This window comes from Kwoniella pini, chromosome 10, assembly GCF_000512605.2.
Source record: "Kwoniella pini CBS 10737 chromosome 10, complete sequence".
In the NCBI taxonomy this organism is placed as follows: Eukaryota; Fungi; Basidiomycota; class Tremellomycetes; order Tremellales; family Cryptococcaceae; genus Kwoniella; species Kwoniella pini.
In genome coordinates, this window is record NC_091725.1 from 698,864 (window position 1) to 714,574 (window position 15,711).

Below are 15,711 nucleotides of genomic sequence, written 5' to 3' on the forward strand. Positions count from 1 at the left end.
GCAGCGGACCAAATGCATTGCATTTTCATTCTCGTAAAACTAAGAAATTGAGAATTGTCTCTCATCATTTGCTCTCAATCCCCTGGATTCTTCTTGTTGAGCCGGTGCTGAGTATTGGCTAGACGCTTCATTTGGCGCTTTCGCCCCGTATATCACTCGTTGAGCTAGTACAGCTAAGATAATAGGAATTTCTTAGTTGACTCATGCTGGACACTTTCAAGCGCGCTCGAATTGGAATGGATTAGCATGACTTACCACTATCCCAACACAACGTCATAATAGCAGTCACCTTGAATTGGAAGGGTGATCCCCTTAGGAAAAAGTATACTGTTCTGTATTTGATGATTGATTTCAGCAATCTCTCTTGTCGGTGAATTGCAAAAGGGAAGATACAGGAAGACGGGATTTGACTCACTTATAAGCATCACCAAAGAACCATCCTGCCAAAGTAGATGATCTAAAACCATAACATGTTTTACGTCTAAAATTAGAGATAAATTGAGGTATAGGTAAAGTTGATTCTATAAGATTTAACAATAAGTAATAAATTCAACTGAGATTATGCAAATTTGAACATATATACCTATAGTCAAAGCTATAAAACCCAATCTGTTTTGAATAATATATCAATTTGAATTGTTGAATTAAAATACTTTTTGCTTATAAATACAACTTACGAATCTATATACCTATTAATTTAAATAATCATAAATCAGCTTCAAGTATTATTTCATTTTTCAATCGTTGGTAAATACAATTTCGAGAAAAAAAACATACCAATTCCATTTACCTAAAATAATTTGTAAAATACCTAAAAATAAAATTAATCCAGCTAAAAATTCTAAATAATTTCCATATCCTTCCCATTGCCAAAATTCAAAAGGTCTTTTCCCATTACCACCTATAAATAAACCTTTAAATCCTTTTAAATTTTTTAAATTTTCATTATTATTTTCAGAAATATGAGGTTGATTTAAATAATCTGAATTTGAATCTTGTCTTGAATGACCTGGATTAGGTGAATTAGGTAAAGGTGATAAAGGTGCATAATTTAATTCATTTTCTGAATTTAAAGGTTTGTAATGTAAACAAATTGCTAATAGGATAAGTTGAGATACTATTAAAAGTAATGATTGAATTAATAAAGCTGGAAAAATGACCATTTTAGCTTAGTATTTGATAGATTGTTGAAATGATTAGGCCTTACGAGTTTCAAATCTGTTTCCAAGCCAAAAAAATACTCTAACTGTATTGGCTATAAGTAGTACACCGCAAACATCTGAATGAGAGGAAAGAATCAGTCTATGCATTCTTCACGATCGTAATCCATCTAATCTTACCATGTGAGAATCCTGATGAATCTCTGGGTTATTGAAAACATCAGCATCACACACCTCCCCCTTAACACACGGTTAACCCAATAATAACTACTTACTTCTTTTTTACGATACTGTAAGCCTACTAGCATTGTAAGCTTGCGTATACGATTATTTCAAGCTCCCAACTCACCTGATCAGCATATATCAAAGGTGGTCTAACAAATTAATATCAGTTTTGGCTATTTTTATGCAATAATCTAGAATCAATACTCACCCTACGGCCATACCGATTCCAGCAAGTGTACTTAAAATTGACATACTGCCAGACACCTTATCTCATATACTTTCAGCTAATACTGGATCCGGTAGTCAGACAATGTCGATAATCTGTGTTTAGATCTTGAATGAAAGATATAACTGAAATATATCAGCTCTACTTTGACATTTAGTTGAATTGATATTGATCAACCTATTCAGTGGTGCCCCACTCTCTTATACGGTTAAATGGTTATTTTCCCCGCTCATTTTCATCAAATCACTTTCATCTCCTTTCATGGATTGCTATCTACTAGTATATCTCAAACATCAAGTACGAATAGTTCATCATAATCAACGGCCTAAATCGCAGAAGTATCATACCTGAATACACATAATTTCTCAGGACCTTGATTGTAACACAAATCTCAACGATATGGCATCCCAGGTTCCTCCATCGAAAAACCCAATACCACTAGCCGATCGACCATTACCTCCTTCAGCAGCTTTATCCGAACCAGCAGATTATAAGAATACGTTTAGAGTGAGTTTTCAGTCCTAAGGATCTGTCTATACAATCATTTTAGCGATCCACGATTTTCGCATTTCCTCCCTTTATTTTAAGGTCAATATATCAAGTGGTTTTCTCGCTAATCTATTGATTACAGGGTCGTATGACAGCTTCAAAGGTTTGTTCGATCGAAACTCCCGTAGATATACAAGATTGGCTTATGAGCTCGTTTTTAACAGTTCGCAGATCCTTGTGAAGCAGCTTCGAAAGCCTCCTTGGAATGTCTGGAAAGGTCGCATTATAATCGTGATGAAGTGAGTTTGCAGTTTCTTTTGTATCGTCTTTTGTATTATCTTTCATATCGTTTTGATTGTATCCTTTGGTTTTTATTCTACATGTCTGAAGATGATCTGGCTAGGCTAATGTTTTCCTTTCTTAGTGTTTGGATTTCTTCGCAGCATATAGAGAATGTAAAGGCAAATGGGTAAGTCAAATACTCAAATGTCTACTTCGCTTCAATTTCGATCGCTAATTTATGAGTGGGAAGATTGCACAACGGAAAGAAGATGCTAGGAAAGGTAGAGATACTGCATAGAATCGTTGACGGCTGATTTCGCGCCATAAGAGGGCACATGTCAGTATTGGATTTACGGAAAACAAAAACAAATAAAAATCCTTAACCATCGAGTGGATTTCTGTCAAGGAGACCGCTCATATCAGGACCAATGTATTATAACAAACCACACTATTGCATATATGATCAAACGGTTCGAGTTCCTCTTGATGACCAGTTATGAGAATCCACACGAAATATGCAAACCTACCTTCGAGGTGTAGTATTAGCACGTAGCCATTGGATTAATCAGTCGGGATCCTACAGATCTGGATACTCAGATTAAGCATGACGTAGACGTATCTCAGTTTCAATTCAATTTCCAGCTTGATTACAGGAACATCGACTCCTACAAGAATCTACCACTGTTCTGAACGCAGCTGTTCGACAAACGCGTGAGTACGATCAGTATATCAACCACGTCAATCCAGCTTTGAGATCGCTTCATGTCAATGATGACCATTAATGGTAAGGTAAGATGTATCACTATATGCCTTGATACCAATCATTATCTAAACTCTCTTGCATGAACTGGTGAGAGGGTTTCTTCTGTCGATCACTTTAAGCTGTTTTTGATGTTCGGCCGGAATACTTCCTAATGCGGATTACTCCGACATTATCTGATTAGAGTTTTTTAAAATCTCTTTCTTTTTCTAAATATTTCGTAATCAAATTACAATTCACAAGTAAACACAGCCAACGTCATACAGCACCACTGCACCAGTACTGCATTCAATTTATTCATTAATTTTAGACAAAACTTTGCTTATTCATGCAATTCATACTTATCATCAATCGTTGCCACTACTACATCATTGCAGATCCACCGTCAAGGAAGTGATCTAGGCAGGCCTTGTCGCTGTGTGAATATATCAATACCTGAACAATCAACAATATCACCCTTATAACCCGAAACGATTGCATCTGTATCTTCACAAAACCATTAACTAAACAACACAACATCACATCCTTTGATCAATTACAAAGCGACTGATCAACCAATTCGCAGTTGCCGACAGTATCCCTCGTCACTCTATATATGTATATATACGATTGAAGTCTCAAGAATTCAGCTCCGACCTCATTGTCATAGACGACACGTATCATCATGGCTCTTCCAACGCATAATCGAAATAGATCATCAAGTGGATCATTATTGAATTCTTTCACTTCGGTCATACCTACTCCGATAACCTCAATATTCACTTCACCTAGGATATCGCAAGGTATAACATTAGGTAGCGAAGAAGAAGGTAAACTTGGAGAGTCAAGTAGAAGTACTACCGCTGCTCTGCTGAGTAAAGATGCTCCAGAAGGTCTGAGAAGAGTAGAGCTGAGAGTCGGAGGTATGACAGTAAGTCCTTGTACCAAATTACTTGAGATCCCGTGTTTTCACTTTCTATGTATACTGGGGCTCAGGCTTTCTCACCATTATCATCCTCGTATGCCTAGTCACCGAAAAAGATGACAAAGCTAACGATCTCGCAGTGCGGTGCATGCGTAGCGTCTATCGAATCACAATTGGTACAACCCGGTATTCACAGTGTGCAAATCTCGCTATTAGCTGAACGAGGTGTAGTTGAATATGACGAAGACTTCGTTGACTCTCAGGGCAAAAAATGGGACGATGCTAGGATAGCAGAGGAAATTGAGGATATAGGTTTTGAAGCTACGGTCGTAGAGAAGAGCGAAGTCGACGAGGTGGAACTGAGGATATACGGGTGAGTAAACCGACATCATTTGCTGAGACGCATTCGACAAGACTCCGCGTAGGTCGCTGATCAAGACTATCGGGAAAGGCTGGAGAATACAGAAATCGCAGAATCGTTACTGGATACTGCCCTCAAATTGGCGGGTGTACATTCAGCGACCCTACCTTCGCCATATACACATCTTGCCCTCACTCATTCACCCTTACTCATCTCTTCACGGACGCTGGTCGACACGTTATCTGCAAGATTTCCACAATTGTCCTTCTTACCTGTATCTAATAGAGATGATTCCCAAATAGCATCATTGCAGAAACACAAGGAAACAGCAACCTGGAGGAGGACCTTCTTGCTTTCCGCCATGTTTGCTGTACCTGTGTTCATCATTGGGATGTTAGCCATGTACTTGCCACATTGGCTAATGGGTTGGACCATGTGGAAAGTGATCACTGGAATTTATCTGGGTGATTTAGTTTGTCTGGGCTTAACCATACCTGTTCAACTGTTTCTCGCAAGGCGCTTTTACGAGAATGCTTGGAAATCTCTGAAACACGGTTCTGCCACTATGTAAGTTGGTCCATTTGCCAGATAGGTATGTTCTACGAATCTTCTCTGACTCTATAATTCTTACTTTTTAGGGATGTCCTCGTAGTGCTCGGTACTTCTGCTGCTTTCACATACTCTGTTTTCGCAATGTTCTTCGCTATGTTTGCATCGGATCCCGACTTTCACCCGCAGACTTTCTTCGATACCTCCACAATGCTGATTTCATTTGTCTCGTTGGGCCGATACATTGAAAATCTCGCGAAAGGTAAAACATCTGCAGCATTGACGGATCTTATGTCTCTCACACCCTCGTCGGCAACTATCTACGTAGACCCACTATCTGAAGGGGAAGCTCTTGACGCCTCAGCTGAGACTAGGAAGATTCCAACTGAGCTTGTCCAGGTGGAGGATGTGGTCTTACTCGTTCCAGGAGAAAAAATACCGGCAGACGGAGTCGTTCTGACCGGTGCTACGTCAGTCGATGAGTCCATGGTAACTGGAGAAGCTGTTCCTGTAGCCAAGAAAGTAGGTGATCAAGTCATCGGAGGAACAGTCAATGGTCTTGGAACAATCACATTTCGAGTCACTAGAGCAGGAGCTGATACAGCCTTATCGCAAATTGTCAAATTGGTCGAAGATGCTCAAACATCGAAAGCGCCGATACAACAATTCGCAGATCGCGTGGCCGGTATTTTTGTGCCTATTGTCATCATTCTCAGTCTCATCACTTTTATCGCTTGGATGTTCATATCACTACTCAGTTCAACAGGTAACTTGCCAGACGTTTTCCATTCACCTGGTGTCAGCAAGTTTGGAGTATGTCTCAAGCTCTGTATATCCGTTGTAGTGGTCGCCTGTCCTTGTGCTCTCGGTCTCAGTACTCCCACAGCAGTCATGGTAGGAACCGGTGTAGGAGCTCAAAATGGTATACTTATCAAAGGTGGGAAAGCCTTAGAAGCTTGTAAGGATGTTAGAAGAGTTGTGGTGGATAAAACGGGTACCGTGACTGAAGGAAAGATGCAAGTCGTTGCTGCAACATGGGCACCATCTGGCAACCTTACAACCGGAACAAGCGATTTTGAGATCGACACTCCAGCTACCTTGTCCTTGACTACCGCTGCTACCCCTCTGCAAAGACATACGCTCCTTTCGATATTGTCGCTGGCTGAAGCGCGGTCTGAACACCCTCTGGGTGTATCCATAGCTGCGTACGGCCGAGATATACTGTCTTCAGCTGGTCTATCACCACCTAATGGAGAAGTGCTCGAGTTTAAATCTCATACAGGAGAAGGATTAGAAGCCGTCATCAAGCTGAACAATGGCACTGTCACGGAGAGAGTAAGAGTTGGAAAATCCAGTTTCGTTTCATCAGCTTTGAGCAGCGAAAAGGCAAATGAAGCATATGGCACAGCAGAGCTTCCGCGCAAGATGAAAGAATTTGAAGAGAAAGAAATGAATTTAGCTCGAACTGTCATTTTCGTTTCTATCATCCGTTCGTCAACCTCAATACCTGTCTTAGCACTCTCTTTGGCCGATTCACCTAAACCATCTTCCGCACATGCGATTAGAGCGCTGAAAGATATGGGAATCAAAGTTACCATGCTTACTGGAGATGCTGAAGTCACTGCTAAAGCCGTGGCGCGTGAAGTGGGTATAGATGAAAATGAGGTTTATGCTGGAGTCAGTCCAAAAGGTAAAGCCAAGATTGTCAGTGATCTAGGCTTGAAGGATGGTGGTGGAGTGGCCATGGTAGGAGATGGTATAAACGATTCACCTGCCCTTGTGGCAGCTTCTCTCGGTATCGCTCTATCATCTGGAACTTCCATCGCTATGGAGGCTGCCGATGTAGTGTTAATGCGATCCGACTTATTAGATGTTGTTGCTGCTTTAAACTTAGGTCAGGTCATATTTAGAAAAATCAAGGCGAATTTACTTTGGGCATGTTGTTATAATGTCCTGATGATTCCTTTGGCGATGGGTTTCTTCTTACCTTGGAATATTCATTTACATCCCATGATGGCTGCCGCGGCAATGGCTTTCAGTAGTGTCTCGGTTGTTGCTTCTAGTCTGACCCTCAAGGTGAGTTAACGGCCCTCTTTCCTCGCGTGTTGGTTTTTCGTTAAGCTGATTATCTCTTTTTCCGAATTTGCAGTGGTGGAAAAGACCAATCTCATCAGTCATGCCTAACGAACCATATTCGCCTGGAGGTACAATCAAAGGATTCTCAAGTTTATTATCCGATTTCAAAGAAACAACTATAGATGGATTTAAAGGAATTATATCATTAGGATCAGAAGTAGGTAGAAGAGGTAGTACATTGCCTTTATTGCGAAGGTTGAGTTTACGTAGACCCAGTAGATCAGCATATGAGGCTATCCCACTAGATCGGTCGGGCACACCTCTTCCCGTTAGTCCAGTATAGATTGTTATCTATCTTGTTGTATCATAGTGTAATTGTACAACATGCATCAATGCAGTCTTTCCGATTTAACTATATTCTATCAAGAAAGTCTATCTTGTCTTGCGCAATCAAAAAATTACAAGCTTAATACCATGTTTAATGGTGAATTTTACCTCCTACACCCCATTTCTCTTTCAAGAAATCAGTCATCCACTCGTAAACCTCTCTGTAGGCTTGTCTTTTGTCCATCGAGTGATTTCTATAAAATAATAGGGATGCACGTCAATCATAATTCAAGTGAAAAGAATTTCGTTCCACTTACGAATCAGTGAACATTCTAAATCTCCATCCTCTAACCTGTTGTTGTGTCAATTTATCTAAAAGACTAGCCGAATTGACATAATGTACGTTATCATCTCCACTTCCATGAGCCCAAATGAAATCTACTTTATCACTTGAAAAAGAAGTAACATTGTTGACTGCGCTTTTGATGTATCCTTCTTGATTTGTAGATGGTACAGACATGTATCGCTCAGTATAAATGGAATCATAATATAACCAATTCGTTACTGGCGCGACAGCCACTAAGCGAAAAATATGAAGTCAATTTCATTCATTATGTGTAATCGTCAAGATCGTGGAGCAAATTGAGAAAATTCAATACTTACTTCCCAATGTGAAGATCCCGGAATTCGCTTCTATAGTTTTACAAGTCATATAACCTCCATAACTCTGAAAGCGACATTGGATTTTAGCTTTGATCATAAACGAGTTGAGAGTCGATTAACTCACCCAGCCCCAAATACCAATTCTCTTTCTATCCACATAAGTCCTTTTTGCCATCTCCTTTGCAGCATTGATTTGGTCTACGACTTCCCAATGACCCAGATCATCAATCACCGGGTTCCGCAGCCTGCGACCTTTGAATCCTGTTCCTCTTCCATCTACAACAACCACAATGTATTTTAGTGTTGTGACCAAGTATGTATGCCAATCTCGCTCAAATCGATTATGCACCATTTGGGATCCAGGTCCACCGTAGCTGGAGTGCATCACATCTTTAGCGGTGCTTATATCAAAGAACACATGGTAAAGACTCACACTCTCATCAATACCGGATACTTTTTCCTGCCTGAGGCATCGAAGTTGGGTGGCAGCATTTCCAGTACGTTCAACTCTGTGGACATCGCATATATGAGCTTATCTATACCTTAGTCCAACCGGAGCAATGGCATAGCTTACCGTATCCCTCGCTCTCGATAGTTTGTCGAGTGATCATGGGTCTTACGAATTCGCTTAGCGTTTCATTCAACCGACCATTTCCTTCGAGGAGTACATCCAAAGCTAAATGACCCAACAGATCGGTTAGCACGATACATCAAGGGGTCGTTGCACACTCACGCTCTTCGTTAGGATCTGTTTGCATAACTCTTTGCCAAGGGACTTCAGGACCTCTATAATTCAGAACATAGTATCCTGCACCAGGTGAGAAATTGGTCTCAAAATAACCGGGTGAGGTATTGTCGGTCAGAGCGGTGAAAGTTTGATCGTAATCCTCCGTCAGTGAAGCGGGCATTTTCGCCGAATACAGATGGCGATCGACAGAAGGGGTTGCGGCTAAAAAGTAGCTGAATTTGGGATTGACGATCAGCCAAAGCATTCAAGCAGCGATGTTAGAATCGAAAATCAAGCATGAAATGCTTACATTGTCTCGCTCTCCACATGCACACCTGAGATCTCCGTGACTTCCCATTCGCCCGAAGTTATCCAAATTGGCTGAGTAGCATTGATTGGGCTGAAAAGAGCAATATGATTGTATCCCTCGTTAGGTATGATATCGAGATACCCCTCGAGAGCACCTTTGACAGGAATTACATTTTGACCCTGTGTACGCAGATTTCAAAACTCAGCTTTGTTGGTCGTGCGTCTGCGAAGAGAGCTACTTACGTGATCAATCCATCCATCGTCTCCTTCCTCGCCATCTTTACCCAATATTCGCACTATATCACCTTGACTTTTCCCAGTTTGGAAAAGGACAACATTTCCTTTCCTCGCAGCTCGATCTATTTCCTTCACCAGCAAACCGTCATCCGCTACCCAGCCTACTTCGACGATTATGCGGCTGTCCAAAGGCATTTCGCCCTCCCAGGACAACTGGTGACGAGTTTGGGAGGAAATGCTGTATGTATGAACTGTCGCTAGAGGGTTCGGTGTGCCGGGCTTCGGATATCTGCAATGACTATCAGCTCAGACCGTTCACGTCGTAAATCTGAGCAGGATAGGCAGAACTCACTTCATATCTAGCTCAGTGGCATATTGGTGTACTTCGAAAGCGTCACTAGAGGGATTGTAATATTGTAGCTTGAAATCCTTGACAGCCGATTCATCACTTCTCAGATAAGCCAATGTTTGAGCATTGGGAGACCACCAGACAGCGGAATCAGTCTCGAAGACTTCCTCCTCATATACCCAGTCAGGAACGCCGTTGAAAACGGTTTCACTTCCATCGTTGGTGATTCTCGTTGGCTTGGGTGTGGTAGAATGCATCTCATCTTGGGTGATCAAATAAAGGTCATTCTTCGATACGAATGCTAGAGCATGTCCAACAGGTGACCAGACGCATTTCGTCACTGTTGGATGAGTTGTTGGCGTGACCACAGGGAATGTTACAGAATCTGATCTTCGATGTACCCAATAGTTGCCGAATGACGAATGTCTCCATTGTTTAACATGATCCGTTTTGAATAACACGTACTCCATATCTGCAGATAAAGCCCAAGATTGCCAGTGAAGTTTATTTCCGTGTTGATCGAGTACTTTGGACGAGTCAACAAGTACCGTCTCATCCGTCATATTGTGGACATCCGATAAAACAACATTATTATCTTTGTTGATATGGGAGAATGTGCCATCGGCAGCTGCGACGATCGATCATAATCATCAGTCAAGTGGCCCACGTCCCGTGGTTTTGCATGAGCAAAGGGATGATGAACTGGCAGCAGCTTCATGCTAGTAGTCAATTTGTATACATCGTACTCACCTTCCTTGACCCAATCAAGATCCTTACTCCAAGCATTGAAAGTCCCATTGAACACATGGTCCATCGTTATTCTTTGGTTACCGCTCTTTATCCCAAACGTGGGAGCTGAATATCCCGAAGCTGCTAGACCTCCTATCACTGCTGCAAATAACAATATAGCTACAAGAGAAGCAAGGATTTTCCGTGATTTCTGGCGAGTTCGAAGCTATTCATGAGTTAGCAGAATACTCGTAATCACCTGTTTTGAAATGCACATACTCGTTGAAGCGGTTGTATAGCATAGCTTTGCTCATCACCATCTCCAGCCTCATCTTCCATCCTTGGATCATCTCTAAATCTATCCCCTTTCTCGTCAAATGGTTCTACATCCAGCTGATCTCTGAATTCTATTGACGATGCGTCTGACTGTGCGTCAATTGACAAGCGTTTGGGCGCCGGACTCGGAGTGCCAAGCGTAAGAGGAGCATTCTCTCCTTCGTCATCGGGGACTGGACCGTATGCTGCGGCCATGTTGTGGGTCTCGGTACTGGCCCTCATCTAACAGTGGAAGAAGAAGAGGAAATGAATTGCATCAATCCAAGATCTATCATCATGTGGTGTTGATTTCCGAACCACGTGGCGATTAAGTTAGTATTACGCGAGATCCAAGTTGAAGCCCTAGAGGTCATCACTGTCTATTTGTCTTCTCATTGTTCACTATTCCGTCTAATTTGCATTCTCGAAGCCTCACGATAACCTGTCCATCACCCTGGGAGAGAAAAGTCTGCCACAGACATACCATTCAGCAACTTTCAGATCGTCCCCAACACTTTACTTCACAACTGGAGGAGATCCAAGGAGAAACAGTACGCCTAATTGTCAAAGCTTGTTCCCAATGATCAAGTTCATTCTCGTGCAGGTGCGCATTCTCCCATTTCCCACCAAAAGTGTGTATAACACGACTGACATGCTCCATCAACGCCACAGAATCGACAAGGGAAGACAAGACTATCAAAATGGTACTCTCCATATGACGATGACGAGAAGGTATTTACGGTTCAATCCATTGCGTTTTACTTATTCATGACCACACGCTGAACAGCATGTCACAGGTTCGACTGAGGGGGGAGGTGCACCGTCTGATAGCCCCCAGGGACCAGAAGTATCAATCGAATTTTGTCGAGGTTTGTGCATCAATTATAATAGATGTCTTTTATAGTGTAGAAGCTGACCTTTCGTCCACTGCCCTCTTCTCTCGTCAATCTGTCTTCTTCGCTCTTCATTCTGTCGTCTATGCAACTCTACTTACCTCACCCTCTGTCTGGCATCATCTTGATTCTGTGAACCGTACCACCTTCGTGTCTGGTTGTCTCCTCCGAAATGTTTCTGAACATCCTTTGCTCACCCATCACCGGAACTCACCTTCCTGATTCCCGTATACTCGTCGCCCATCCACTTCCCGCTATGTCCCTTCGCCTGCCTCGCTGTTCAACCTTGCACTTGCTTGGCCTCATTATGTTACCGGTCTCTACCGTGTAATTATCTCAAAAACAGTTCCGAAACGATAAGATCGTATACAGGCGATACGCCGGTCTCTTCTTTTGTGTATGCGTAGATTCAAATGATAACGAATTAGCATATCTGGAGGCTATACACCTATTCGTCGAGGTCCTGGGTGAGTCTTAGCTCCGCACAGTCGTTCTGCAGGATTTCACAGCCCAAAATCAGAACTGATAATACCTCTTCAGATGCCTTTTTTCAAAATGTATGCGAGCTAGATTTGGTATTCTCGTTTTACAAGGTGAATCAACCACGAAAACCATAATTCAACTCCATGATAGATCGGTTTTCTTATACAAGAAATTGCTGACTCGTGTAATCGCTTAAATAGGTATACGCGATCCTCGATGAGGTATTCTTAGCTGGAGAGATCGAGGAGACCTCCAAGCAAGTCGTACTGGATAGACTAGATTATCTGGAAAAATTGGAATAGATTTTTATGGTCAGCTGAAGATTATGTATTTATAGAAGGTGTATATTGTATGTATTACGTATATCGTTGAAAATATACCTAAAACATAAAAGCAAATGAAATGTGTGGAATCGCCATCAATCTGTCAAGCCGTACTTGGCTATCTTAGGGACTTGCATTAGATGAATATGCGATATACAAAGGAATAAGTCTACAAGCAGGCGTAAGAAGATATTAACGAAGATATCAACATCCGCAAGTGATTTGGAGTAAACTTGCGCGACGGGCTTGACAATAAGTTTTGTACCTTTTGTTCAAGCGCTGAACCAGGTCATAAATGTATATTTAGGCTTTCAATACTATTACTCCATTTCATCTGTCTACCGGCCTTGCCATTGTCCTCATTTTTCTTATTCTCTTTGGCCGCTCTAGCTAAATATTCTACTTCTCCATGTAGAACAAATTCACTTTCGCTAGGTGTTTGAGGACTAATCATACTTTCTAATGTGCCCGAAGTCGATAAGCCAGGGGTAGATTCCGTTCTTTCGATTCTAAAAGGAGGTGAAGGCCAATCCCAATGTTCAGCATCGAGGACAGCTAATAAATCTTCCTCTATAAAGCTATTGAATTTAGATGAAATGGAAGAGGCTATTGAATGACGTGAATTATTATATTTGACTCTCAATACTTCTTCTCTGGTATTTCCACTATGCGTTGATGAAGCGGGAGAATCACGTCCGTAAGATATGGATAGAGTTTCAAGCGTTTTGCTGGAATTGGGTGACAGTTGTACAACGTATGAATCGCTAATTGATCGAGATGAAGTAGTGGAGTTAGGACTCCATTCAGGTAGTCCTAATAAAGACGGTCTGCGAACAGATTGACTTCTCTTTAATCCACTAAGTAAATTACTTGATGATTTTACGGATTTCTTGTTGAGATTTCCAAAATTCGTCGTGATCGTCGGTCTACCATCTAAGCTCATTCTACTTGGGCTCTCGGGTAATGCGCCTCTAGGTAAGAATGTCCTGGCCATATCTGAGAATGAAGCTCTACTTTCTCTAGTCCTATCGCTAACGTCAAATGATTTTCTTGAGGATGGGAACGCATCGAGAGACATAAAATCGCTAGTACTATCTTGATTACTATTGGAAGAATTAGATCGTTTCAATTTAAATTTTAACGTCATATCCGGATTTCTACTCCTAAGATTAGGTTGTGATTTTGCTAAACCAAGTTTCGGTAACGACTGACGTAATGCCCAACTTCCGTCCGGCGAAACGTCTAAATCTTTGGGTGTTTCCGATATTGCTTGTAAGAGAATAGGCGAGACCCTCCGGTGACTTTTCAGCGATGATCTTTTGGAAGAACAAGATGGAGGATGCGAAAATGTGCGAATTGGTATTGGTCTATGAGGGTGCGTTGGGCGAGAAGGAATAAGAATCTGACTCTCTGATTTCAGATGAGCTGATAATGATTTTAATGAAGAGTCACGCGATGGAAGGGCTGGCGGCCTTCTGGAGGACGCTCGAGATGGGATTTTTGGACCGATCGGAGCGGTTGGAAAGACCGGTATAGGTGTTCGATGTTTTGTGAAAGGACGACGTATAGATACACTATCAAAAACATCATGATCTACACGGATTATAGTCAGTTTTAGCGAATGATCTTTAATACGAATCGGTGGTGAGATTTAGTAGTCCAAAGATTGAAAACATGACGAGTGAAACCGAAACATCCAAGAAAGTTTGGATTACTGAATTGAAGATACCAACTCGTGTACCTTGGCACCGAGTGAGACCAATTCAATATGTAATGTGTCAAGGTAATCCTTCCAGACTTTTTTACGTACATACAAATCTAGAAGGTAAAAAGCGACTCACTTTGTTGATCATTGACTTCTATGTCGAAGACATCGAAAATGTTTCTTCCTGATTTCCTTTCACCTTGCCCTAAGCTATCCCGAATAGGGGTCCCAGGTCTTGCAGGCATCTTCCCCAGTCTCTTACTTGATAAAGGTTTCCGCAGTGATAACGAGGGCATTGTGGACGTCTCTGATATTTTGCCGGAGCAAGGAAGCGTGGGTGAATCGTCTAACCATTGATCAAGGACTTTCTCGTTGTCATCTTTCCGGTCCTGCGGCAGCCGTGCTGAACGACTATCAGTCGTCTGAAGCAGTAGTCAGTGGACGACCGCGAAACGCATATATAGATTGACTCACATTCCACCAGCTCTCCTTTCCTGACAGATCGATGTACTCTATCTTGTCCTCTTCGTCCTCATGAATTTCGTCACTCACAACACCTATACTGAATGTCTTTTCCGCCCTGGGCGTAATCAACGTAGCCGACCATTCTGAGGCATTTGAGCAGACAGAGTCGCGGGAGGGGGTCCAAGATGAAGAAGACGCGTGGGAAGTAGTCGATGAGGAGCTGTAACGATTTGCTCCGGAAGAGGAGGGGAACGAGGTAATAATGGGTGCCAGATCTAGTGAAGTCGAATATGTTGAAGCCATTCTGCCCGATCTTCCCAGCAGGTGCGTTGAGCTCACGTCTGGCGTGATTGACTCGATATCAATTGAGCACATTTATATGGGAACGATGAATTATTCATGCTACAGAACACCATCTTCAGCTTTGTCAAGCATTCCAACTCATTTCGCTATTATTGCTGCTAATTAGGTACCCTCGATCTCGTTTATATAACTTTGTCACAAAATCTTGAATCTCATGCCTCTCTTTCCCCCCTTATCTCTGATGTATCATGGACGCGTCCCGGTCGTTACTGATAAGGCACCAATCTACTTTGGTATATTAAAATCTTTTTCCGCTGCGCTTTCCTCCCCCTTGTACCTAGGTTGTTAATTGACACTGATGAGTCAGCGCTCAGGATAGGTGCGAGGGATTGAAATCCGGTAACTTCTCCAGAGAAGATAGACACCAGTTACCAGACTTTTTGCTACCTGAAAGGCGGTTTACCTCCGCTGTAACGACAGTCAAAATTCTAGATCTTGGAATAAATAATTCCCGTTTGATCGGATGTTACGTTATTTCTTCACCATAATAAAGTGTGGAGTTGAGTGGCTTCTTTACCGAATATTTAGTTGTATAAGATCGACAATCTTGCGAGATACATATTGTCCAGGTTATATCAGCACACTGGTACCTCCGAACATGTGGGAGAAGGATGTATGTGTGTATGCCAATCGAAGGCGTTGCTCCAGTGTGATGTAGAGGAAAGGAGGGTGTGTATCTAGCGTATATCGGGAAAGAGGTCTTGTCCCTTTCGTCTCACGACAGACACTTAGTGGGACGCGTAGCAATGTGTCCCGAATGTTTGCTATATATGCGCACACAGTTGGTCCAT

General features: G+C 42.1%; 5 protein-coding genes across 5 annotated transcripts; 2 read left to right on the forward strand and 3 right to left on the reverse strand.

Moving 5' to 3' along the window:
• Nucleotides 1-39: 39 nt before the first annotated feature.
• I206_107057 (uncharacterized protein) lies at nt 40-1,637 on the reverse strand (the record flags this gene model as incomplete). The annotated part of the gene is made up of 11 exons (XM_019157121.1): nt 40-173; nt 256-332; nt 416-521; nt 584-609; nt 678-689; nt 778-1,147; nt 1,208-1,279; nt 1,341-1,363; nt 1,436-1,458; nt 1,510-1,534; nt 1,594-1,637. 11 exons carry the CDS (start codon nt 1,635-1,637, stop codon nt 40-42), a joined length of 912 nt encoding a protein of 303 aa, XP_019009839.1.
• A 373-nt stretch (nt 1,638-2,010) lies between these two features.
• Nucleotides 2,011-2,680, forward strand: I206_107058 (cytochrome c oxidase-assembly factor COX23, mitochondrial; the record flags this gene model as incomplete). Its single annotated transcript, XM_019157120.1, has 5 exons — nt 2,011-2,118; nt 2,243-2,263; nt 2,325-2,399; nt 2,525-2,569; nt 2,633-2,680. The coding sequence occupies 5 exons, from the start codon at nt 2,011-2,013 to the stop codon at nt 2,678-2,680; spliced, it is 297 nt and encodes a 98-aa protein (XP_019009838.1).
• Nucleotides 2,681-3,806: 1,126 nt separating this feature from the next.
• On the forward strand, nt 3,807-7,375 carry I206_107059 (uncharacterized protein; the record flags this gene model as incomplete). The annotated part of the gene is made up of 5 exons (XM_019157119.1): nt 3,807-4,052; nt 4,187-4,419; nt 4,498-4,974; nt 5,046-7,032; nt 7,106-7,375. The coding sequence occupies 5 exons, from the start codon at nt 3,807-3,809 to the stop codon at nt 7,373-7,375; spliced, it is 3,213 nt and encodes a 1,070-aa protein (XP_019009837.1).
• Nucleotides 7,376-7,510: 135 nt separating this feature from the next.
• Nucleotides 7,511-10,904, reverse strand: I206_107060 (uncharacterized protein; the record flags this gene model as incomplete). The annotated part of the gene is made up of 12 exons (XM_019157118.1): nt 7,511-7,613; nt 7,677-7,938; nt 8,023-8,086; nt 8,147-8,396; nt 8,456-8,531; nt 8,597-8,698; nt 8,756-8,982; nt 9,060-9,238; nt 9,302-9,584; nt 9,648-10,272; nt 10,395-10,599; nt 10,653-10,904. 12 exons carry the CDS (start codon nt 10,902-10,904, stop codon nt 7,511-7,513), a joined length of 2,628 nt encoding a protein of 875 aa, XP_019009836.1.
• A 1,772-nt stretch (nt 10,905-12,676) lies between these two features.
• On the reverse strand, nt 12,677-14,860 carry I206_107061 (uncharacterized protein; the record flags this gene model as incomplete). Its single annotated transcript, XM_070203447.1, has 3 exons — nt 12,677-13,980; nt 14,229-14,514; nt 14,567-14,860. The coding sequence occupies 3 exons, from the start codon at nt 14,858-14,860 to the stop codon at nt 12,677-12,679; spliced, it is 1,884 nt and encodes a 627-aa protein (XP_070059548.1).
• Nucleotides 14,861-15,711: the final 851 nt, after the last annotated feature.